The following is a 26,306-nucleotide window of genomic DNA, read 5'->3' on the forward strand; positions in this document are numbered from 1 at the left end:
AAAAATAGTATATTAGAAAATGTCACAGTGAATGTGATCTGCATTTTAAATTTGTAATAGCTATGGAAAATGTGATATTGTTCTCCTAGTGATCCCCCTCTTACCTCTTCCTCCTGGGAAAAAAGTCACAAAGTAGCATAACAGGAAGAAAGTGCATGAACTTAAAAGTTATAGAGGGTTTGGAATTTGGGCTTCTTTATTTACTATTTAAGTAACTTTTAGCAAGTTTCTTACACCCTCTGAATTCCACATCTGAAGATGGAAATAATCTATGACAACTACCTTGTTGGGTCTTTGAGGGGATTACCTGAGATATTGCCTGTGAACTACACAGTGCCTGATACTTACCTAAATATAGGTACTCAAAAGATAGCTGTTATAAATGTGGCAAGACCACATGAGTACATTGTTAAAATTGAGTTTCTCTCTGAGCTTTCTTTTCTGAACAATCTCTAATTTAGACTGAATCGGGGGAAAAAAAACCCAGCAGGATACTTCTACTTTTTAATGTGTAAATTTGTTGGTTTCACTGAAAAGTTCATTTGGTTAAAATTTACTTTATAGCGGTATTGATTAAAAAATATATGTAGTTTTCACTTTAAATAACCAGAGATAAACACAATATGATATGATTTCTGTTAGGGTATTTGAGTAATTAGGCTATATATTAAAATTCTAAAGAAAAAAAAACACAAGCAGTTAAAAACAGAGCCTCCCTCTCATCTTTTGTCTCTTAGGCATTCAGATCTGAGTTAACCTCTAGAAACAGCCTCTTAAGTATTCCAGAGCTGTCTGTGTATGTTTTTAGGTTTTTTTTTTTTTTTTTAAATTGGAGTATAGTCAGTTACAGTGTGTCAATTTCTGGTACAGCACAATGTCCCAGTCATGCATATATGTGCATATATTTGGAAGGCAGCTATGCTCACCACTATACCACCAACACCTTGTTTGAAGTTTGTTTTATTTTTAATTTTAAAATTTATACAGTAATATTTTTATTTTGACGTGTAGATTCATGTAACTACCAGTATAATGTGTTTGTAGAATAGAATTTAAACTTAAAATTTAAAAAAAATTTATTTATTTATTTTTGTTTGTTTGTTTGTTTTTTGGGGGGAGGTAATAAGTTATTTATTTAGTTAGTTACTTATTTAGGTATGTTTTAGAGGGGGAGGTAATTAGGTTTATTTACCTATTTTTTAATGGGGGTATCAGTGATTTAACCCAGGACCTCATGCATGGTAAGCATGTGCTCTATCACTGAGCTATACCCTCCTCTGGTTATTTATTTTTCAATTGAGGTACTGGGGATTCAACTCAGGACCTGGTGCTTGCTAAACATGCACTCTACCACTGAGCTATATCCTTTCCTCCGGATTTAAACTTTTTTTAATGCTTAAGGAATATTTTTAAGGGGGGAAATGTAGAAATATTGGCTTTTCCCACCTTTTTTATTTAAAAAATCAAAGTATAATTAAAATATAGTGAAACTAACCCATTTTAGTATATAGTTCGAGTTTTAGCAAACCGTCATAGTATAGCCACCATGTCAGTTTATAGGCCCTGGCAGTCACTGGTCAGTTTTCTTCTAGTTTTGCCTTTTCCAGAATGCCATATTAACAGAATGATACAGTAACTTCTTGAGTATGGCTTCTTTCACTTAGCATGCGTTGAAATTTATACATGTTAGTGCTTATGTGAGCAGTTTGTCGCTTTTTTATTGCTGAGTAATAGTCCATTGTATGTGTGTACCATAGCTTTTACTTTTTTATTTTTATTTTTTATTTATTTTTTAAACATTTTTTATTGATTTGTAATCATTTTACAATGTTGTGTCAAATTCCAGTGTAGAGCACAATTTTTCAGTTATACATGAACATATATATATTCATTGTCACATTTTTTTCTCTGTGAGCTACCATAAGATCTTGTGTATATTTCCCTGTGCTATACAGTATAATCTTGTTTCTCTATTCTACAATTTTGCAATCCCGTCTGTCCCTTCCCACCCTCCACCCCCTTGGCAACCACAAGTTTGTATTCTATGTCTATGAGTCTATTTCTGTTTTGTATTTATGCTTTTTTTTGTTGTTTTTTTTTTTTTTTAGATTCCACATATGAACGATCTCATATGGTATTTTTCTTTCTCTTTCTGGCTTACTTCACTTAAAATAACATTTTCCAGGAGCATCCATATTGCTGCAAATGGCGTTATGTTGTCCGTTTTTATGGCTGAGTAGTATTCCATCGTATAAATATACCACATCTTCTTTATCCAGTCATCCGTTGATGGACATTTAGGCTGTCTCCATGTCTTGGCTATTGTATATAGTGCTGCTGTGAACATCAGGGTGCAGGTGTCATCCTGAAGTAGGGTTCCTTCTGGATATATGCCCAGGAGCGGGATGACTGGGTCATGTGGTAAGTCTATTACCTAGTCTTTTGTGGAATCTCCATACTGTTTTCCACAGTGGCTGCACCAAACTGCATTCCTACCAGCAGCGTAGGAGGGTTCCCCTTTCTCCACAGCCTCTCCAGCATTTGTCATTTGTGGATTTTTGAATGATGGCCATTCTGACTGGTGTGAGGTGATACCTCATTGTAGTTTTGATTTGCATTTCTCTGATAATTAGTGATATTGAGCATTTTTTTCATGTGCCTATTGATCATTTGTATGTCTTCCTTGGAGAATTGCTTGTTCAGGTCTTTTGCCCATTTTTAGATTGGGTTGTTTGGTTGTTTCTTATTAAGTCATATGAGCTGCTTATATATTCTGGAGATCAAGCCTTTGTTGGTTTCATTTGCAAAAATTTTCTCCCATTCTGTAGGTTGTCTTTTTGTTTTATTTATGGTTTCCTTTGCTGTGCAGAAGCTTGTAAGTTTCATTAGGTCTCATTTGTTTATTCTTGCTTTTATTTCTATTGCTTGAGTAGACTGTTCTAGGAGAACATTTTTGAGATGTATGTCAGATAATGTTTTGCCTATATTTTCTTCTAGGAAGTTTATTGTATCTTGTCTTATGTTTAAGTCTTTGATCCATTTTGAGTTTATTTTTGTGTATGGTGTAAGGGAGTGTTCTAGCTTCATTGCTTTACATGCTGCTGTCCAGTTTTCCCAACACCATTTGCTGAAGAGACTGTCTTTATTCCATTGTATATTCTTGCCTCCTTTGTCGAAGATTAGTTTGTGGGTTCATTTCTGGGCTTCCTATTCTGTTCCATTGGTCTATATGTCTGTTTTTGTACCAATACCATGCTGTCTTGATGACCGTAGCTCTGTAGTATTGTCTGAAGTCTGGGAGAGTTATTCCTCCAGCCTCTTTCATTCTCTTCAGTAATGCTTTGGCAATTCTAGGTCTTTGATGGTTCCATATAAATTTTATTATGATTTGTTCTAGTTCTGTGAAATATGTCGTGGGTAATTTGATAGAGATTGCATTAAATCTGTAGATTGCCTTGGGCAGTGTGACCATTTTAACAATATTGATTCCTCCAATCCAAGAGCATGGGATATCTTTCCATTTTTTTAAAGTCTTCTTTAATTTCCTTCATCAATGGTTTATAGTTTTCTGTGTATAATTCTTTCACCTCCTTGGTTAGATTTATACCTAGGTATTTTATTACTTGGGTGCTATTTTAAAGGGGATTGTTTCTTTACTTTCTTTTTCTGTTGATTCATCGTTAGTGTAGAGAAATGCAACTGATTTTTGAACGTTAATCTTGTAACCTGCTACCTTGCTGAATTCTTCGATCAGCTCTATTAGTTTTTGTGTGGACCTTTTAGGGTTTTCTATATATAGTGGCATGTCATCGGCATATAGTGACACTTTTACCTCTTCTTTTCCAATTTGGATCCCTTTTATTTCTCTCTCTTGCCTGATTGCTGTGGCTAGGACTTCCAAGACTATGTTGAATAGGATTGGTGATAGTGGGCATCCTTGCCTTGTCCCAGATTTTATTGGGAAGCTTTTGAGTTTTTCACCATTGAGTACTATGCTGGCTGTAGGTTTGTCATATGTAGCTTTTATTATGTTGAGATATGTTCCCTCTATACACACTTTGGTGAGAGTTTTTATCATAAATGGGTGTTGAATTTTATCAAATGCTTTTTCTGTATCTATTGAGATGATCATGTGGTTTTTGTCCTTTCTCTTGTTGATGTGATGTATTACATTGATTTGTGTATGTTGAACCACCCTTGTGTCCCTGGGATGAACCCCATTTGGTCATGATGTATAATCTTTTTTATGTGTTGTTGGATTGTATTTGCTAATATTTTGAGGATCTTGACATCTATGTTCATCAGTGATATTGGCCTATAATTCTCTTTTTTGGTAGTGTCTTTGCCTGGTTTTGGTATCAGGGTGATGGTGGCTTCATAGAATGAGTTTGGGAGTATTCCCTCCTTTTCAGTCTTCTGGAATAGCTTGAGAAGGACTGGTATGAGTTCTTCTTTGTATGTTTGGTAGAATTCCCCAGTGAAGCCGTCCGGTCCTGGACTTTTATTTGTAGGGAGGTTTTTTATTGCTATTTCGATTTCATTTTTAGTGATTGGTTTGTTCAAGAGGTCAGTTTCTTCTTGATTCAGTCTTGGTGGACTGTATGTTTTCAGAAACTTGTCCATCTCCTCTAGGTTATCCAGTTTGATTCCGTATAGTTTTCATAATATTCTTGTATGATATTCTGTATTTCTATTTTATTTGTTGTAATTTCTCCATTTTCCTTTCTTATTTTGCTAATTTGTGCTGTCTCTTTTTTCTTCTTTGTGAGTTACCATAGCTTTTAACTTCATTTCCCAGTTAAGGGACATTTGATATTTTCCAAACATTCACAGACAGGTTTGGTGTGAACATAGGTTTTTCCTTTCACTTGTGTAAATACCTGGGGATAGTATTAATGGGTTATTTGGTAAGTGCATGTTTAAGTTTATAAGAAACTGCCAGACTGTTTTCTATTTTACATTCCCAGCAGCAATCTATCAGCGTTCCTGTGCAGTTTCATCAGTACTTGATATTGTTAGTTTATTTTAAAGCCATTTTGATAGGTGCGAAGTGGTATTAACCTTGTGATTTCAGTTTCTATTTCCCTAATGATTAATGATGTTGAGTACTTGTCATCTGTCTATATTCTTTGGTGACATGATCTGTTTAAATCTTTTGCCTACTTTTAAATTGGATTTTCTTATTATTGTGTTTTGAGAGTTCCTTATGTATTTTGGATATAAGTCTTTTATCAAGTAAAGGGATTTGTGAATGTTTTCTCTAGTACAGTTTTTCAATTTTTTTCTCTTGCAGATTGTGCTTTTGGGGTTGTATATTAAGAAATTTTTGTGAAGCCTGAGGTCACCAAAATTTTCTCCTATATATTTTCTTCTAGAAATTTTATAATTTTAGGTTTTGTATTTAGGTCTGTGATACATTTTGAGGGTTTTGTTTTGTTTTGTTTTGTTGCGTATGGATGCCTAGTTACAGCACCATTTATTGAAAATACTATTATTTCTCTATTGATTTGTCTTTTTACCTTTGGTGAAGATGAGTAATCATGAATGTATGGGTCTTTTTTGGGACTCAAACTATATTATTAATCCTGCTTTGTATTGTGTCTGTTAGATGCAGAATGATTTGAAAACTTAACTAGCCATGTTTAGAATCTGGTATTTATGGGTAGTAATTTGTAATCCACAGAAGGATTTTCTAAAATGATAAGTATGCAGATTAAAAGAAGATTTTGCTAGTGATTCATGACCTATTTGGAAAAACTTGAGTTATTTCTTGTGCAGTAAAGATGAGCTGGAATGGCTTTTCCAAGATGCCATTTTCTTTTTTGTAGAATTACTTGGTAGTTCTCTAATAATATCTGTAAGTATTTGTGCTTTTATTATATTATCTTTGATGGTGATAAATTTGGGGGCAGTTTTCTTTTAAAGTGTGGTTGTCCTAAGTTAAATATTATAAAGATTTAATTACTTTAAAAATAGTGCCCAGTTATTGTTGGTAGTTTGAGATTATTCTTTTATCATTTAATCATATAGTGCTATAAAGTGAAAGAGAAAATTACGAGATTTGGCTGGACATTGGTATTCTATAATACTGTGTGGTTTGAGTTAATCATTATCTGGATTTTATTATTTAGGGATTTAGAAGTACTTTGCAATTAACATCTTTTCAATAACTTAAATTTTTAAATGTCAGAATAGAAGTTAAAATGCCAAGAGGTAGGTGTTATTTTGAAGTGGTCATTGGACAAAATATTGGAGATTAATTTAGACAGACTTTCAGGATTGACAGCTATTTTTTCATTTTTTAGTATTTCTTGACAATTGGTTTTTCTCATTCTTGGAAGGAATACCTGCTTTTAAATCCTATTCAATTTTTAAGATTTGCTTTTTGTCTTTGGAAAACTCACTACTGTTCTGTTACTCCTTCTTTTGGATAAATTCAACAGCAAAATTAAAATTTTTTTATTGTGCTGGAATACACATAACAAAATTTGTCATTTTAACTGTTTTACAGTGTATGGTTCAGTGGCATTAAGTACGTTAATAGTGTTGTACGACCATTATCAACACACAACTGTCTAGTTGTAGAATTTTCAGCACTTCCACTTAATTTTAGCACTTAACTGTTCTCTAGTGTTTAGGTACCATATTAAGTTTTAGGATTGTAAGAGAAAAACAAGACTTCATTCTTGTCTGGTTAACATTCAAGTTATCATACCACTCCATGCCTGAATTAGATTTAGGCTAGACTGAAGTCTTTAGTCTTTCTGACTTAGGTCAATTCAGGACTCACAAATCTTCATGCCCTCTACTTTGTAAACAGAAGGGAACCAGACAATTGATATTCTGATTTAAAGCCAAATTATGGCCTCTTCCTTTTTCATGGAGCAGAGAAAACCATGATTAGAGAGAGCTTCCTAGTTGTCTGCCCCATCCTCAATTTTGACTGTTTTAACTTATTCTAGTTGCAATGACAGCTTGCTTGATTATGGTCAAATATGGTGTTATACAGGCATGCTTATCTCCCTTGGCAGATCATTTGAGAAATTGTGTATTGGGGATACTGTGTCAAGAGACTGTGTTTTTTGAATTCCTTGAAACTTTGGAGTTAGAACTTGATTTAAAGTTGAATATTTTAGTAGTTTTAATTAAAAACAATGTTATCAACATTTAGCAGTATTATACAGATTTTATTTGCATTCTTTGGTTAGGACTTATTTTCTGTAGCACAAAATTGTTTATGAAAAGTAAAGCACAGTACAGCCCTTTGATTTTGATTCTGCAGTCTTCCTAATATAGTCAGTCTAAGAGTTGATATCCCAAATGGTTGATAATGTTTTAGTTACCAGTTTCGATGCTTGTCAGAGGAAGAAGAGTTCATATTACTAGACCTAGACTTTTAATAAATTGTTTGTTTGTTTGTTTTTGTAGATTTAAGAAAGTCTGAATTTGTGGCAGAGTTTTGTTGCTTACTGAAAAAGAATGAAAAGTTTAAAATAACCCCTAGTTTGATTACTTTTACTAATAATTTTGGCATTTATTGCTTTGGGGAAAAATAACCCTAGTTTTGTTTTTTCAGGGTAATCACTTTGATCAGTATGAAGAAGGACATTTGGAAATTGAACAAGCATCACTTGACAAGCCTATAGAATCGGTAAGATCAGTGCTTAATTTTGGGTCATAGCTAGTTAGGTAGTGTTCGTGTGACACTTGATGTGAATGAAGTTAAACTTAGTAAAAACTTACATAGTACAGTTTAGAGTTGTTTTCTTGCATGCCCTACAGTAATCAGGTAGAGTTTAGATTGTAATCTAGTATTTAATATGTTGGGGAATCAGTGAAAAAATCTAGAAATAATTTAGAATTTTGATGGAAAAAAATACCATTTTGCCCCTTACTAATGCTGTTAAAGAAAGCAAGTTGAAGTTCAGTATTTTTGTAAATTGAGTAAAGGAGTAAAATGTATTTTGATCCTTTAGAAGCTTCATCTTTCCTGGGCAACACAATCATGTGTGAAATGTTCCATTAAGAACAGTTAAGGACTAATATGTTTTATTTACCAGACTCTTGTGAAACATGGTAATTTTGGTTTCTGTGGCTTAAGAGATGTCTGGTTTTTGTCAAAAGTTGATTCTTTCTGTCTCTTCACATGGCTTAGTTTTAAATATTGATATCATGCAACAGAGCAAGGAGATTTTCCTGACTCTTAATTTTTGAACATTACTTTCATTTTGAAAAGCCCATTATTTTCAGATTACGCAGTCCATTGTTAAGATGTCTAAACTTGTCAGTATTGTCAATATTTAATATTTGTGCTTTAGTATACATATTTAATAAGGGTTATAGGGAGTTATTGGTAAACTTGAGTGAAAAATCATCAGAGAGAGAATCTCTATAGCAGTCAAGACATCCCTCTTCTCCCTTTAAGAACACTAGCATCTCCCTCAGGTTAAGGCAATTTAGAGAGTATAGATATTTTAACTTAGCTTTTATTTTCATAACTATAACATAGTAAAGGATCAACATATATTTATGTTCCTAATTAGGTTGGTGTTGTGTGTGTTTGTGTGTGTGTTTAGATGTTTACAGAAATTTACACAACTTGGGGTGTTCGACATTTTTCTTCCACAGCAGTTGGCCCATATTAGCTAAGCAGCCATGATCTGGTTTGTATTGCACGGTCTGCCTTTTTTTAATTTCTTCTCTAGGGTTTCTTTCTCCCCCACTTCCCCTTCTTATTTCTGTTCTTCTGGTCCAGTGAACACTGCATATAGTACTTTCTGTCTAAATGTGCTGGCATGATGCTAGACTTAGGCATGGCAGTAATTGATGACGCATGTGATAATGCTGCAGAGGGAGAATTCACACCTGATGTTGTGCTGAAAGCCCAGTCTTGTTTTGACTTAAGGATAAAATGCCAAGCCCACTTTGCTAAGTTAAAAATCACCAGAGTTTTTGCCTTATTCTGTATCATCTTGGGAATTATCACAAGGTAGAATTTTACAATGAAGTCTGTAGGCTAGCTAAGTCAATATCTTGTACTTGAAAAATAATTTAATTTTTCCATTTTATTCAATTTGTTTTTTGAGTCAGAGTTTAAGAGCAGATAGCTATTGGAAGAAAGTCCCAAGTACCATATTCTACAAGGTACATATTTGGTTAATATTATACAAGCTATATAATTCTGTGGGTACTCTGACTCAACAGTAGCAGGAAATTTAGTTAGACCAAATTTGCTGCCTAGTATTCATTTTTTACTATACTCAACAAAGTTTTTTTAAAAGCACTAAATTAAATGATATTTAACATTTGTAAAGCCTTCTTTTAAGGCTACATTTAAAGGTTTTTGGAAAATTCATTCCTTTGGCATGTGAGACTGATGTTCTTTTTCCTCTCACACTGTCCAGGAATTTTTCCAGCATATGTCATAGGGAGAACACTATCAGAAGACAGTCTGCCTGAGTAATCTCAGTGAGTAGGAGTGGAATTGATACATGCCTTATTTATTAAATAGTGTTATCTTCCCCACTTAAAATAGCAAATGGTATATAGTACTCAGACTGGATAATTAATTTTTAATGAATAAGTGTATGTTCAGAGATGTATATTAATAACTTACACTTAAAATGAAAATTTACTCCCGAAACACATTAAGATAATGCAATATTTGTGATGTGGTAGTTAGGTAGTAGGAGGGAGGAGCTTCATAGCTTACATGGTGTTAGATAGGAGTGGGACAAACAAGATAGGGATTTTATTTCTCTTACCAAATCTTACCAAATCATTTGGGGATAAATTTAAAGTTTTTAAAATAAGCCCTAAAATGATTGGCATCAAAATAGGCAGTGTAGCAACCCCTCCTCCCCATCTCCCCCAGAAAGTACCCTCTCACCTTAGGAATGCCCACCAAATAAGTGTATGTTAGTTATAAGGCTGGCTGGCTGGCTATATTGAGCTATCTTGTTCTTATGGGAAAATGCGTTGCTTCTAACACACAGAAAGAGTCTGCTGAATTAAAATCTTTCTCTGCAGCAATATCTATTGAGAGGTGCTGACTGTTTTGCTACAGCATGCAACTCAAAAGTGGCTGGAAATATGCAGCTTTGGGAGTCTACAGATCATTGCAGGAGCTAAAGGTGTAGTCATTTTTTTTTTTTTAACAAAGGTCTTCTGCAGCAGCTGGTAACCGAGGAAGTCTCTGCACAGGTTTGTGCCAAGAATATGCCTGTGTGAAGGGTTATTGTGAGTATAGGATTAAGGTCTTTTTGTTTTGTAATAGGGTAAATTTGTTGCAAACCTGCAAGATGGGAAATGAGATACAAAGATGCAATAATGCATTATACTTTTGGTAAACTTCTGAAGTCTAGATTTGTTAGTGAGATGATCCAGGTATGTCGGTTTCAATCAGAAAATGTTGGAAACACATCAAAATCCAGATTTGTAAAAATGTATTTCATTATCTTTGTTATAAAGTTTTATTTTCCCTGTTTTATTTCAACCAACCGAATATCTTTCAATGAAATTTCTGGTCAAGAATAAATCGTATTCTAAGAAAATTATGAAAGAATTTCCAGACAACTTGATTATCTGAATTAAAGAGGAGGTAGAAAGTATTAACGTTTTACCCTTATTACAAAAAACTTTTTAGAACTTATATTTCAATTTATTGCTTTATGAGATTTTTAGGTCCCAGTTATTGTAATTATGACCTCCACATACTTTAAGATAAAATAATTAGAAAACAAAGAAAACTTAATCTAAAGCCATAAACCCAGCCTAGGATTCCACTATATATCCAAGTATTGGTTGTCATGATTTAGGATATATGGTCCTTTATGACCTTTACCATAGAAAGAACATGAGAAATCAGATGGGAGAGTGACTGTAAGCTATATAAAAGGCAAAATCCCTGCATTGTAGACTTAAAGTATGTTTTCATTATTGCAGTTAGAAGTAAAATTACCCATCAGTTAGTTGTCAGGTTGACTGAGCAGGTTTTAAAAAGTAATGTAAGTTTTCAAATTCCAGTTGCTGATGTTTACTTTGCTTACCTAGGGATTTAGAAGTATATGTATAATTGGGTTTTGTCATGTTGCATATCTGTTTAGATCTGTGGACTCCACTAGTTCCAAACTGTAACTCTATAAGACCTGCTGATTTGACATTTAGCAGTGACCATATGTGGACTGCACTATAAATAATGTGCTTCTTGGAGCTGAATGGTGTAGCATTACTATATGGCTTTTCTCTCTAGTCTTCATTGTGTCATCTGTAGTGAGCTATAGATTTTTTTGTTTTGGGAATTTTACTACTTGTTGTTTGCATGGGTTCACCTAGTAGCACTTGGTTTTTGCTTATAGAGTCTTTAATACACAATCAGCAAAGCTTACAATCCACTCAAGAGACTTGCCATTTTTGTCACTGTTGAAAATGGGCTAAATGGTATAAATTGAATGTGGCTGTCAGCTAGAAGAAAATTCAGTGTGGAATTGGTATTCATCTAGTCACTGACATAGTTGTAATATAGTTTTCTCTTGAGACATGATATTCTATTTCCTACTGTAGAAACTTGGAATCAGCCTCGTACAATGAAGTAAATTTTTATCTGTGTTTTGGTAGGCTCACATTATAGAGATTGATGGTGCTATTGACAAAATGACCATTGTTACTGTGATGGTATTCAGCTTCACAGAGCAAAGTTCCTGGGAAAGTTTTCTATTTGTTATTTAGTTAATAAAAATGTTGAGGAATGGCTGAAACAATAATGAGGTGTTTCTTTTGTTTTTGTTTTTGTTTTTGGCTGGTATTGTGTTTTCAGCATATTGGTAGTTGTTTATAATGCACATTCCTTATTATCAAAGATGTTGCCATTTAAAAATTATATCCTTCTTTCTCACACATAGATAAAGGGGCACAATAGATTAAAATGTAGTGTTTTAATTTACTTGTAAGTTTAGAAATGGGAAGAAAAGTGAAGATCAATTTAGGTAATCTAGGTGAAAAAAGTGAATTTTCAGCTCAGCTTCGTGGTTTAAATTAAGAAGAACATTATGCTTCTAACCAAAGAAAATGCCACACTGCCACCATTTTTGGAGTGTTAAAGCACCGGGAGTAACAAATAGGTTGTGGGAACTATTTATGAATTATGTGGAAAACGAGCCTTTTGCCTACCTCCCTTGGGCAAAGTTCAGTTGCTTTATTAATCTGCTTTCAATTAGTATTTCCCTGCATTTCTACATTGTGCATTTAAATTATAAACAACCTATCACTGTTCATTCCCCTTTGTTAGTCACAAACTAAGACTGTGTTAAAAAAAGAAAAATATTTATTTTTGGTTCATGAGATTATAACTAAACCTCAAATTATATATTTTATTTAAAAATAAAAAAATGAAAGTTTGATTAGTCATTATTATAATGGCTGAAATGGTAAACTATTACTATTTCAGAAGCTAAACAGTCCTCGTTGCTCTTGTTATATCTAGGTTACCTGTTTGAGAAAATCACTTCAGTTTACCATCATAAATAACATCCACGGAAATAATTGGCAGCCTAAACAGAGTAGATTGATTATTTTCACAGGCTGGCCATTCCTTGCTCTCTCACAGTGAAAGTTACATGAACATTTTGATCACTTCAGATTAGACAAGTCTGCTTTGTTACAAGGTATTTTGGCGTGCCTTTCTTGTGTTACCCATCATCCCTAAGCCTACTGGACTTTTGATGAGTGTTTATAAAGCTTTTTTCTTTTTTTGGTAGGAAAAGAGACCATACTGAATACTAGCCCTTTCTGCAGAGTCACAGAACTGCTTTTTTCCTCCAAAAGCAGGTAGTTTGGAATAATAGGAAAGGTTCAGATTTTCTGTATTAGTCGTTCACTAAGTCTAGGAGGTCGGTGAGGGGAAGACTTTCTGGGAGATATGTCTGTTATTTTTGTTGCCTTTGTTATAATTAAGGACATAGAATGGCATGCTAATTTTAATATAACCCCTGACATTTCATTTCCTATTCATACTTGGGGAGATAGAGTTACTTAAAGAACAGTTTTCCCCTAAAGTTTTAGAAGAGAAATGCCACTACCATTTTCTATCAGTAGCTTTTTCTGAGAAGGTGACAGCCATCTTGAGTGGTTTTGTAAAAGTGGTGCTAATGTGTATAACTCTAAATTTTTCTTTTTTCTCCCTCTCCCTTTAACATTTGCTTTTCCTTTCACTGTTGTCAGTCACAACACGCTGCTCTTGAATCTCTCAGCTGGTCTTGACTCGTGAATTTACTTATGCTTTCACTCTTCTTTAATAAATACATTAATTGCAAGCAGTGAATTGAAAACAAGACAAAAAAAAAAAACGACCATTAGTGATTGGACAGTTTCTTACTTTGTGTTACATTTAACTGTTCTTTTGACAGCCCAGTTTTTAAAGCCAGGTTCGTATGGAAATGCTTTCACTCCACTTGCACTGCTTTTGGAAATAGCATACTGCTTCATCTGTCTGTTTATTTTAGTGCATTCATAATATAACACAGTCAGCATAATGTCTCATCTCCACTTAGCCAAAAGATTTGAGTTTTTCAAAATTGAAAAAAGGGGGCAACAATTTTTGTCAGCATAGTTTAATACCCTAAATATCTGTGCCAAGTATAGTTACATCATTAGTCTGTTAAAAGATTAGACAATACTTTAATCAACTACATAATCTTAGAGTCATTCTGCTATCCTTGTCCTTTCCAGAGTTATTTAGTTGTAAGAGTTATATAAAACAAGGGTTTTATGTACAGGTAAGTTTATTTTCACAATAGTACTATAAAGGCTGTTTTATCTTCATTTTCTGCTAACATTACTTGTATTAAGACTTAGAAACTTTTTTTTAAGCAGTAAAGTTATTTGGAAATAGGCACTCAACACTGGTTAAGGGAATGCTTTTCCTGACAGTTCAGTTGGGAGGAGAGAAGGGAAGAAAAGGACGCACCAGTGTTGAACTAAGTTTTTGTGATATCTGATAATATGGAAGTTATTACCTGGGATTATCCATAACCATAGCACTTTCTCATTCTTCCAGTTGCTAGCAAAAAATAATCTCTAGTGACCTTTTGTGCACTGTAATGATTTTGTATATATATTATACAAATCATATATATATTTATATATACAAATTGTATATATATTATACAATCGTTTAAAACGATTGTATGTTTTGTTCTAGAAACAAGCTTTTCATTATCATTTGCCTCATTTTTTTTTTTAAAGTATCCTGATCTTTGTTGCCCCTGATCAATGAAATAATCAGCTCCTCAGCCCAGTTTTCTTCTGGTTGGCATGCTGTTATAAACTCATAGAAGGAAGTTGGCCCTTTTTTTTTCCTTAAACAGGACATGAGGGAGGCTTAATCTTCTTCTAACTTACTGTCAGAGAAGATAATAGCAAAATAATTTTTTTCTTTCCTCCAGAAAGCATTTTATCATTGAGTATGGAGCTGAAAGATAAAAAGCAGTTTAATATGAGATGTTTGATTTTAATTCAAAGATTATGGTTTTGTTCACTTTATAAACTGATTTCAGGAAATATGAGATTATTTTCAAATGGTGGTAACCCAGTTAATGCTATAAGCTACATTTTAATGCATACAGAACACTTTGTGTTTAAAATTTTTTAAGGTTTTCCTTTGAATGAGTAACATTTTATCTGATACAGTTAATAGTTACTTTAGCTTTGTCTCTGTACTTCATAGTATTTGTAAAAAGCAAAGAATTGGACAAAGGTCTGCAGAGGTTTCTGAGATCTTGAACCGTTACACAAAAAGCTGACATTTAATTGTTGTTTCTGATGTCTTTTCATACAGTATACGTTGAAGTACCTTTTCTAGTGTGCTCCCAGGAAGATGAGACATTATGTATATTGGTTTTTTTCCCCTACATGCACTAATGGTTCTTTACTGTTAACTTATTGCTAGGCCTGTTTCATTCTAACATTTTAGCATTTTTGTTAGATTACATGTTGAAATGCATCACTCAGTCTGTGCTTGAGCTCATTTTATTTTTCTGTTTAATCAGTTTAATTTCTTGTTTTACTAACCTCACTGTTTTTTCAGTTTAATATTGGCTGCATGCTAGTTAAATATTTATATTTTATATATATATTAAAAAACCAATCAAGTCTAGCCTGGATTTTGCTCTGATTGTGTTTTCATTTCTAGTGGTGGGGCAGTCTTACACTTACAACTTACTTTGTATCATGAAAGCCTGACACATAAGCAGAATAACTAAACACAATGTAGATTTTCTTTAAACAAATCTTAAAGTGGTGCTGTCTAGGTGGTGGATATGATTGTATAAGTACCTTGATTTTATGCTTTTTAATGTTAGTTTTAAACTTCATAAATGTATTCTTCCCCCTTTCCCCTTCCCTTTTTTCTCCTTTTAAAGTGTATGTACAAAGTTGCCCAGCACACCATCAGAAAGGACCTTTACCCTCTATGTTCTTCCCATGTAAAATACTACCCAGCATTTCTTTTTACATTAATGCCCCCTTTATTGGGCACATTTACCCTATTATTAGCACTTTTTTGCATGCATATATGTAGAATTATCTCTTGCTCATCACCTGTTTAAATATCACTAGGAAGGGAAGAATATATTATTGGAATATTTTTGGTTTGTCTCTCTGTTCTGTCTGTCAGGATAATATTGGACATCGCTTACTCCAGAAACATGGGTGGAAGCTGGGCCAGGGATTGGGAAAATCTCTTCAGGGTAAGTTTTTTAAACATACCAAAAAAAGAAAGAATAAGAAAATGTTTCTGATGCAGATCTTATGCCTGAATATATTTGTCGTCTTTCTTTAAAAAGTGTTTGGGCTTTTCCCCCCATGGCTTTTATGCCCTAGAATAGTGTATTTTTCCTGTATCTGTATTTTAAATCACCATTAAGCTAATTTGCAAGAGAAGCTTCTGGGTCATGAATACTTTCAGGTCAAACATACTGTGTATGACTCAACTTGTTTTAAATTTCTTTTGGTGGAGGTGATGGGTGGGTGGAGTACAAGAAATATATAGTATAGTGTGCTTTCTTTGTATCATTTAGTGATGGAGTATTGTGGCTTCAGTATTATAAAGAGAACTATTCAACAGCCGACTTTAATTTTTGCCCTCCCAAAATCTTCCTGAAGCTAGTGATTGCCCTGGCTCTTTTTCTCTGTAATCAGAATAAATGTAGTAGTAGAGAGAGAAATTAACCTATGTGAAACTTAAAATGAAAGCAGATGTTTTGTAGGGCTCTCTGAGCAGAGAGGCCATTTCTTAAGTTCGGATCAGTCTAAGTTCTTGTTAGTTGGAAACCAGTTGGCTCCATTCACTTTTTAGCTCCTTCATATTTGAGGGCTGTGGTTTATTCTTTGCAGATGTGAACACCACCTCAAAAATGATGGAAATTATTGCACTTCTACATTAGATCCTGAAGGGTCTCGTTACGCAAGAGGACCTTTGGGGAGGGGTGTACTACTGTTGACTAATTCTTTGAATTTTGGAAATGGATTTCCACAACTTGAATGCGAGGTCTAATCAATTCAAGTGTGTGTATTAAGGGGCACAAGAGGACAGGGCATGAAGCAGGATGTTTCAGTCTTTAAAACCTTTGCTTTTTAAATTATATGTCCACAAATTCTATTCAGTAGTGAACACAAAGGAAATGCTCAATAAATTTGTTTCAAATTAATAGTTATTACTAAGCGTTAACCTGTTCTTTTGGGGGAGATAGAAGGATTTAATACCATTAAACTTGTTTTCCCAGTGTCACAAGAACTCATTGCAAACAATACAAAGAATACTCTACAATTGAGAGCAATTTGTTTGGCATAGGCCATAGATTTTGTTAAGAGTCTAGAAGAGAGAAATGATAATCAGAACTACAATAGAAATGGCTTCTTGATAGGATTTGTCCCAGAGGTTTGCACAGTTACGTGTTGGGTTGAATTGAATGGAGGCAATAGCTCAGAATAAGGTCCTACTATTGGAAACATCTCTTTTTGTGCAGAGATTCCCAGAAACATTGTTGACTGTTACTCTCTGTGTTCAGGCACACAAGGGAATAGAATTTGGGGGCATTTCATGGGGGCTAACGAATCTGTTTGAACCCGAGAATTTTTCATTTTGAACATCAGAGACTAGAACCTGCAGAGAGGAAGAGAGTGAAAGAGAGACCAAGAGTTTAAGAAAGGAGAGATAAATGGATACTCACCTATTTTGGAGGGATGGAAAATTATTATTATTAAGAATACTTTTGAATTTTGGTTCTCTTTAAACTTTGAGCTTCTTGAAAAGAGACATTAGGTTTTATCCGTATTTCCCCTCCACATCTGGTGATAAGCATATAATAAGCACTCAATAACTCATAAATCTGTTATTTATTTAAAATACGAGGGAAATAGGAAGCCCATCTTTATTCTTTTTAATCGTAGTAAAAAAACACATAACATAAAATGCCATCTTAGCCATTTTTAAGCATACAGTTCAGTATTGTTCACTAAATTCACATTGCTGTGTAAAGCCCATCTGTTTTGAATGGCTAGTACAATCTGTACCCTTCAAAAAAAAAATGGGGCCTTATTCGATTGCCAACATTAAGGGCTGAATTTAATTGGCTTGTAAATAGCTCTTTATTTTTTGGTGTCAGATTCAACATTGTGCAGGCATTGTGCTGATTTCTCTTACATGGGTCTTTTCTGTAATATCCACATGATTTGACCTAGAATATAGCCGCATTTACGGCATATTGAGGTAATTCATGACAGATTTTGTTTTTCATTGTACCAGCCTTTGCTATAAATAACCATTGAAGAAAGCCCTGCTGCTCTACTGAAAATAATTAATGCCTTGCTAATATTGCATAAACTAGTTACTGCATATAATTTCTAGGTTCATGGCTTTGTAAGTTCTTCGTATTTACTAGTTTTTTGGTCAACTTTTAGTTCTTTTTATTTGATTTTAAGGCTCTAACATCTTTAACATGCTACCATCTACTAAAATTTAAAACTGATATTTTCAGGATTTTTTTTTTGTTAACGTTTAAAAATTATTTCCACTCATGCAAGATTTTTACAAAGGATACCAGTCCTTAGGGCTGGCTAAAGTGCAGATAACTTGTTACTGGATAGATTGAAGAATAGGGCATGCTGACTCTGAAATGAAATTATCTGTGGCATGACAGAAAATTGTACTTTGTAGTATGGGTTTATTTTTGTACTTGAATTTCCCTTATTATTCACCTTTTATTCTTCCCTAGTATTTATTAAAACATTTCAAAAGTTAAAAAAAATAAGAACTATCTTGTGTGGCACAAAAGTGATTGTTAGTGTTTTAAAAAAAACTTGTAGAAAAGATATGTTTACAAGATGTCTTTCTTTACAAACAAAGTCCTGTTGAGAAATATTATGGACAGTTTATTGTAGAGGATGTGTTCAATTTGGAATAAATCAACAGTAAATGACTGTTGTATTTTGTTACTGTTGAAATGGATTTGGTTCTTGAAATTGTTTGTTATAACAAACAGCAGCTTCAAAATGGAATGGAATGTAGCTCAAAAATCTTTATTTTGCTATGAAATAGGTACGTAGTTGTAGCCCAGAAGCTGTGCCTGAACTTCTTTGTTACATTGTCTAAGAGTTGTTTGAGGATATGGCTGATTTTTTGCTCACGGAGAAAAGTTCTGCCCCTTAGAAAAATGAGTAGGATCTAATATTATTTCATTATTTCAACCAGTAACAGACAGCCAACATTTACTGAGCTAATGATGTATTCTAGTTATACCAGCTGTAAATAGCATAAGCCATGGACAGAGTAGACATTGTTTATGCTCTTCAGGTTTATTTTCCAGTCCCCCAAGTCCTACTTTTTAAATTTACTGTAGATCTTTGAAAGTTTCTTGGCTAGGAATCATGTTTCATATTTTTTTGTACTCTTTCCATGTTTAGAATTAAGTTTGTGATCAATCTGAATATTTAATTGAAAAATTGCTTCCAGTTTCTTGAAAGTAGAGATTCTCTTTTTTGTTTGTTTGTTTATTTATTTATTTTTTGTGGGGATTTGATTGATTTTCGAGGAGGTACTGGGGATCGAATCCAGGGCCTCATGCGTGCTAAGCATGTGCTCTACCACTTGAGCAATACCCTCTCCCACTTCTCATTTATTTTTGTATAAAAGTACTTGATGTAGAGTATGAAAGCAGTGTGAGCAGCATTTGAAAACATAAGACCTAGGTTTGAGTTTGTCTTTGCCACTTACTTTAAGTAAAGGGACAAGTTACCATCACTGAATTATTTTTCTCAACAATAAATGGGGATTAAAATCTGTCTGTATTCTCACAGAGTGATTATGAGGATAAAGTAAGTTAATGTAAGTGAAGTTTTTATAAAAACTGTAAAACACTATATGAGTGCTGATTGTTATTAACATCTGTATTGTATAGTGTATAGTTAGATATTTTAACTGAATTTGAGATAGTCCATCTTTAGGACTTTATCAGAAACCTAAATGTCATAAAAATCATAAATAGAGAGGTCTCTGTCTTACTACTCTCTATTTCCCAGAATTTATAACAGTGGTACCTAATATGCTTAATGTGTGCTAGTTATCTGACTCCCAGATTTGTGCTTTTAATGCTGTATATGTTTTAAGGTCCCTAAGCCCCTAATTTTGGTGTTTGTTTCACTGTTTCTGAGCTCTTAGTTATCAGCACTTCTGAGCCTAACTTAAAACATCTAAAAAGAGCCTTAGTCACTGAGCAGTGATAACTAGGTAGCAACCCAGAAAAAAGAAGTTGGATCTCCACTGTCATACCTTACTTCAAAATATATTCCAGATGAATAAAATATTTAGATATAAAAAAATGAAATCACAAAATCATTAAGATGAACAGTGGGATAATTATTTTAAAAATAATCTTAGAATGAGGAAAATTTTTCTAAGTTCAACCTCAAACCCAGAAGCCATTAAAAAAAAGAATAAATTGACTATATTTCATCATAAATAAAGTTTAAAAAAGGAAAAGAACAACTGGGGGAAATACCTACAATATCATTATAGACAAAGGAAAAATTTCCTTTATCAGTATGTAAAAGACCTAAATAGAAAACCTAAATAGAAAAGGGGAACTGATATGAACACTGTTTACATAAAAGTAATGCATATGACCTTTAAGCGTATGAAAATATTCTTAATCCTTTTCATATTAGAGATAATGCATATTAAAACAATGCAATATCATTTTTCACTTGTTGGATTAGGAAAGGTTTTTTTTAAAAAAATTAGCCTAGTGACCCAGCAATCCAACTCCTGGACATATATCCAGAAGGAACCCTAATTCAAAAAGACACATACACCTCAGTGTTCATAGCAGCACTATTTACAATAGCCAAAACATGGAAACAACCTAAATGTCCATTGACAGATGACTGATAAAGAAGTTGTGGTATGTTTATACAATGGAATACTATTCGGCCATAAAAATGACAACATGACATTTGTAGCAACATGGATGTCCCTGGAGAATGTCATTCTAAGTGAAGTAAGCCAGAAAGAGAAAGAAAAATACCATATGATGTCACTAATATATGGAATCTAAAAAAAAAGATGACAAGTGAACTTAAATATAAAACAGAAACAGACTCACAGACATAGAATACAAACTTGGGGTTGCCAGGGGGGAGGGATGGACTGGGAGTTGGAGATTTGTAGATACTGACAGGTATATGTAGAATAGATAAACGATTTATACTGTATAGCACAGGAAAATATATTCAACGTCTTGTAGTAGCTCACGGTGAAAATATGAAAATGAATATATGTATATTCATGTATGACTGAAAAATTGTACTGTACACCACAAATTGACACAACATTGTAAACTGAGTATAACTCAATAAAAAAAAAATTAGCCTGGTCACATTTTGGGAAAGTAGGTACTTACGTCATAGCCAGTGCAACTATAAGCTAGTAAAGCCACTATAGAGAACAATTTGGATCATTTAAAAATTGAAATGCATGTTAAAATGCATTAAGATCCAGCAATTCTGTTTCTAGTTACCTGTCTTTAACTTATTATTAAATGCACAAATAATGCATGCTTGAGGTTATTCATTATATGATTGTGATAACAAAAGATTGTAATTAGTCCACTATATTTCATTGATTCTAAGACATTTTTTCACATTTAATAAATGTAAAATCAGATGCATCTTATTAATGACATTATAGTTATAATTGACAGCTTTTAAAATTAGTGGCACATAAAACTGTGTTTTATGGTTAATGGCATTTTAGATTGGAAGAAGTAGAATATTAAAATGATATAAAGGGAAACCATGCAGCTTTAAAAGGATTGAGTTAGTTTAGTATGTATTCAATCTATATAGAAAAATTTCCAAGATACATTAAAGAAGCAAGATGCAGAACAGTGTGTACTATATAGTTAACTACAATTTATGTTACATTATATAGATATACATCTATATATATATATGGACAGATACATACTTCTTGCTTTAAAAAACCACTATTTTAAACAAGTTTATACTGTATAGCACAGGGAAATATATACAAGATCTTGTGGTAGCTCACCGGGAAAAAGAATATGAAAATGAATATATGTATATTCATGTATGACTGAAAACTTGTGCTGTACGCCAGAAGTTGACACAGCATTGTAAACCAACTATAACTCAATCAAAAAATCACTATTTTGTTCCTGAAAATCAGACATTCTGTATGAAAATCCTTCTTAAGAACCTATTTACCATTATTTTAAATGGGTTACACATGAACTCAACCCCTAACAAAGTTCTAAAACATAGTTACCATTTATGAATTAAAAAATTAAGATATAAAATACTTAAACATTTCTTGCATGATTACCAGATAATTAACATGGTTGCTAACAGTTGCTTTCTATGCAATATGTTTATCCCTTTTGCAGCTTTCAAAGCCCTGCTAGTTGTATGTGGAATGTATCTCCAGATTTCTCACATATCTTTTTCTTAAAAATGTTGAATTAGATTTTTGAGATTGAAACATAAACATTTTACTTTATAAAATCATTGCCTGGAAAATGTTGTATCGAGAAAGATGAACTGAGGCATTTCACTGTGAAACATTAAAAGGGTACATTCTGTGAAATATGCCTATATAATTATTTATTTGCTTGACTATGCACAGGACAATCTTTGTAAAGGCAGACTCTGGAGGGAAAGTGAGTTACTTTTTACTGTATTCTTTTAAAATTTGACATGATATACTTGTATACTATTTAAAATATGGAAAATAATTATTTTGAAAAAGACAGTAGGCAGAATCAAAGCAGAGTAGAGTTGGACATGTTTCTTTGGTCCCCAGTCCCACTCTAGTTAACAATTAGCAAATAAATGGTTAATATAGTTGGGTAAGCCCTGCCTTAGCTAAGCCCTAACAGTGTTTATATTGTATTTTATAAATGAAGAAAAATTAGATTTGAATTCAATACAGTAGAATAGAAATATGTGTTACAGTTTAAACTTTATTGTAAAATTAGAATGTTGATCTTTAAAAAAGAAAAATCATTCTTTGGTTGAGGAAAAATAGCTTTCCTTTAATATTATGATATAAATTTTCTGGATAGGGTCTTTGTAAAAGCTGAGTTGTTGTCTTTCTATCTTAGTTTCCCTTTGAAATTTGTTTTCCTCTGGGAAAAGGAAATACCACTTACTCAGGATGTATTACATGCCAAATCTAGAATCTAAACATTTTGCATGTCCTACTTAATAAAATATGTATTGGTATACTCATCTTATAAGTGAAGAAACAGTTTTGGAAAGGTCGTACAGCTGTTGAGTCTCTGCCATTCAAATACAAGCCTGACTTGAAATCAGTGTTCTACATGTGTACCTTTTCCCTTCTCAGAAAAAGCTGATAACTGAAAATAAAAAGTAGGTTGGTGGGGACAGCAGACATGTAGTTCCCCCAAATCACAAGGGTATGGATTGTCAGAAAGGCTTAGTTGTTGCTGGTCTAGCTGAAGGAGCCTGTAGCTATAATGCCCTCTGTTCCCTGCTAATTAAATGAGCTGTGCAGTCTTTATACATTGACAATGGCAAGCATAATTTTAATAATTCATGTATCAAATTTAGTAAGATACAGATTCTATACATCCTCTGACCATCTTAATGGAATTCAGTTAATATAGACAAAAGAAATGAACAGCTAGTAAAATTAGTCAGAATTGGCAGCCTATAGAGGGTCTAGGTTTTACGGCAGTCTAGAAGGGGAAAAAGGGATTGGAGGAGAAGAGAAGAAATGGTGGACTTCGTTGCTGTATAGACTCCTTGTTTCTCAGTATAGAGATCGTCACATTTAAAGATAGACATTAAATATATGAATTCATGGCAGAATAACCAGAAAGGAAGTGGCAAATTTTTCAAATGAAGGTTTAGAACAGATATGTATAGTTTCCTTTTTTATTTTTTTTCTTTATATTTCTCTTCTGTAGCATTTTTAATATTCTACCTTGTATAATTTGTCTTTATGTGTCTCTTAAGTCTCATTAGATTATAAACTCCTAAATGATAATAATTGCTAGGCATTTATGTGTTCTCTGTTGCTTTTCATGTTTTTTTATTCTGCATATGGTTATTCTATCCTTAGAATGTGCCAGATGTACTAAATCTTAAGAGTTGAAGGATGAATAAGATACAGCCTCTGCCCTCCAGAGGCTCGTGTCTAATGTGGAGACAAATGTACAAATAAATGTAATGCAGTGGTGGGGGATATAGCTCAGTGGTAGAGCACAATGCTTACTTAGCATGCACAAGGTCCTGGGTTCAATCCCCAACACCTCCATTAAAAAAACAAAACAAAACAAAATTTTAAAAAAATTAAAACATGAATGTAAGGCAGTATAATTTCATAATTGTGAAGTTAAAGGTACAGTGGAAGATCAATAGAAAATTGAACAACCTAACTTAGAATTTCAATTTATTTCTTGAATGATTTAACAAGTGAAAAAATCTCAGATTGTGAGAATAAGGAAGCAAGCAACTATATCACATCTGCCCAACTATGCTTATTAGTTGATACGTGGAATCTCCACATTTCTTCTATAAGAAGCACTCGTATTTTAAAATAGGGCCAAATGTAAGCATGATAAGAACATAGAGTAAAAAGTTTTATGAGAATATAACTCAATACAGGAAAAAGCTAAAAAATAAAATATTCATTAAAAATGGCTACCAAAATTTGAAATAGTAGGATTGTACATTTAGAAAAGGGAACAAACAAAATAATATCTTTCATGTAGAAATATGGTTTATTAGTTTTATTTTAGTTTATTTTTTCTTGAAGAATAGTCGATTTACAATGTTGTATTACTCTCTGGTGTAACAGCATGGTGATTCAGTTATACACACACATATATATTCTTTTTCATATTCTTCATTGTAGGTCACTATGAGATATTGAATATAGTTCCCTATGCTATACAATAGGACCTTGTTGTTTATAGTTTTAAATTTAGTCTTTTCTCTCTCAGTGAGTCTCTCTAGCCCTGTGAAGTAGATAGTTACCAAGTGAAAGTTAAAGAGAAAATCCAGTGGGAGTTCAGAAGGAGGGAGCAAAGAATAGTCTTAGGAGTAGGAGCTGCAAGTCCCATGCCTGTTAGGGCCAAATAGTAACATACAGAATTGAAGCGCAGTGAGTGTGAGACAATAGGAAGTAATGTGGGCTGTGCCATGTCTGGAGTGGAATAACTCAGAATAACTGCCACTCAACCAGCTCGTGCTCATTATTATCATGTAGGAATATAGTCTCATGTGTTTCTAGACCCTCTGAACTTTTTGAAAGAAATCAGAAATCCAGATATTTTGATGAAACTTTCTAATTAATAAATTTTGGCTCAAAGTTTAATCTGGGATAAACAAAACATATGCAAGGCCTATATTTGATCCACTTTATGACCTCATTTGAAGTTCGACCTGGGTTTAAATTCAAGCTTTGCAACCAGTAAATGATATGACCTTGCAATAATCTCTGTATTCTCCATATTTTTAAAAGATTTGAGGGTTATTTGGGGAATTAAACATGTTGGTATATAAGTTTCATACCTGTATCCTATCTCATTTTCGTCTCCGGTATGTAGAATGGGAGATAATGCCACTTAACAGATTGAGAAGCTTAAGTGTTTATCCATGGTCAGACCGCTAAGGATAGGAGCTATGTTGATGGCATAAGTCTTCTGACTTCTACTCTGGTACTTTTTCCATTAGGCTTATGATTCTCAAGCTTTAGTGAGCAGCAGAATCACCTTGGGTGCTTGTTAAAAATGTAGATTCCCAACCAGCACAACTGAGCAGATCTGGGGTGGGGTTCAGGAAATTACATTTTAAACAAGCTCCCCAGATAATTTGCTTTGGACCATATGAATAAAAAAAGCTGCTAAGAAAGTTTCCTTTATATAGCATGTAGGGTAGACAGTTGGTTTTTTTTACTCCTCCAAAATACTCGTGATTTTTAGTCTGAATTAGTATAATGCTATTTATTTTTCTTTATAGCTTATCCACATTGTTTGCTACCTACTATTGACTTCTTGCCCTAGATTAATTTACATGATTAAAATGAAACTGGTTAGTGTGGAATTTGATTTCTTACTTAGGCAAGAAAATGGAGTGTCCAAGAAACTTTTTAAATGAGCAAAATGGAGTATATAGTGACAGTAATTTCATTGTGAGTAGAGTAGTCCAATCAGGTGGCAATAGTGGAAAATACAAAACTTCAATAGCTAACCAATATTTGATAAGTAGGAACTAAGAGGAGACAAAAATGCCTTCAAAGCTGTATGGAATCATAGACTTTAGAACTGGGAAAGTAGATTTCTATGGATAACCTAGGATCTCTGGGCTTTTTCGCAGAGACTTCAAAGGAAGTAAGGGAGATTTTTGAGTAATTTCAATCTACTTGACTTTCTGAATTTACTCTTACATTCTGCATGGACTGTACTCTATTACGAATTTGACATACTACGGATTAATAACTTGCTATTCAGTACACATGCATAGGTGCTATTATCTTCCTCTAGATGACAGTAATGGTAAAATAGTAAGCATTTTGATGTTTAATTTATTCTGTCTTGCTTAGGCTTAATTTATTTTCTTAGATGATTTGTTCTGTATGCTTAATTTGGAGAAGGTCTTGCTAATTATGCTTCATTCTTTTGCCTTGGATTTAATATTTGTATAACCTTGCTTTTCAACTCAGTGGTCACTGTTAGTGGAATGATAATATGGAAAGGATTTGGGGGTAG

The 26,306-nt window shown here is 33.3% G+C and overlaps 1 protein-coding gene across 7 annotated transcripts in view; it reads left to right on the forward strand.

Annotated features, from left to right (window-relative positions):
* The window catches only part of GPATCH8 (G-patch domain containing 8), an 85,063-nt gene that overhangs the window by 12,732 nt on the left and 46,025 nt on the right, over window positions 1–26,306 (forward strand). For 2 of the 7 annotated variants that reach the window (XM_045520004.2, XM_045520002.2), the window contains exons 2-5: window positions 7,577–7,651; window positions 8,629–8,663; window positions 13,404–13,421; window positions 15,671–15,743. Coding sequence is in view for 1 of the 7 variants with exons in the window: in XM_010959520.3 (XP_010957822.1) it covers window positions 7,577–7,651; window positions 15,671–15,743 (148 nt within the window). In the remaining 6 variants the exon portion in view is untranslated. Of the gene's footprint in view, window positions 1–7,576; window positions 7,652–8,628; window positions 8,664–13,403; window positions 13,422–15,670; window positions 15,744–26,306 lie in introns of those variants that run through there. The other 5 variants (XM_045520003.2, XM_010959518.3, XM_010959520.3 and 2 more) reach the window with 4 other exon arrangements.

This window comes from Camelus bactrianus, chromosome 16 (assembly GCF_048773025.1).
Source record: "Camelus bactrianus isolate YW-2024 breed Bactrian camel chromosome 16, ASM4877302v1, whole genome shotgun sequence".
Lineage (NCBI taxonomy): Eukaryota > Metazoa > Chordata > Mammalia > Artiodactyla > Camelidae > Camelus > Camelus bactrianus.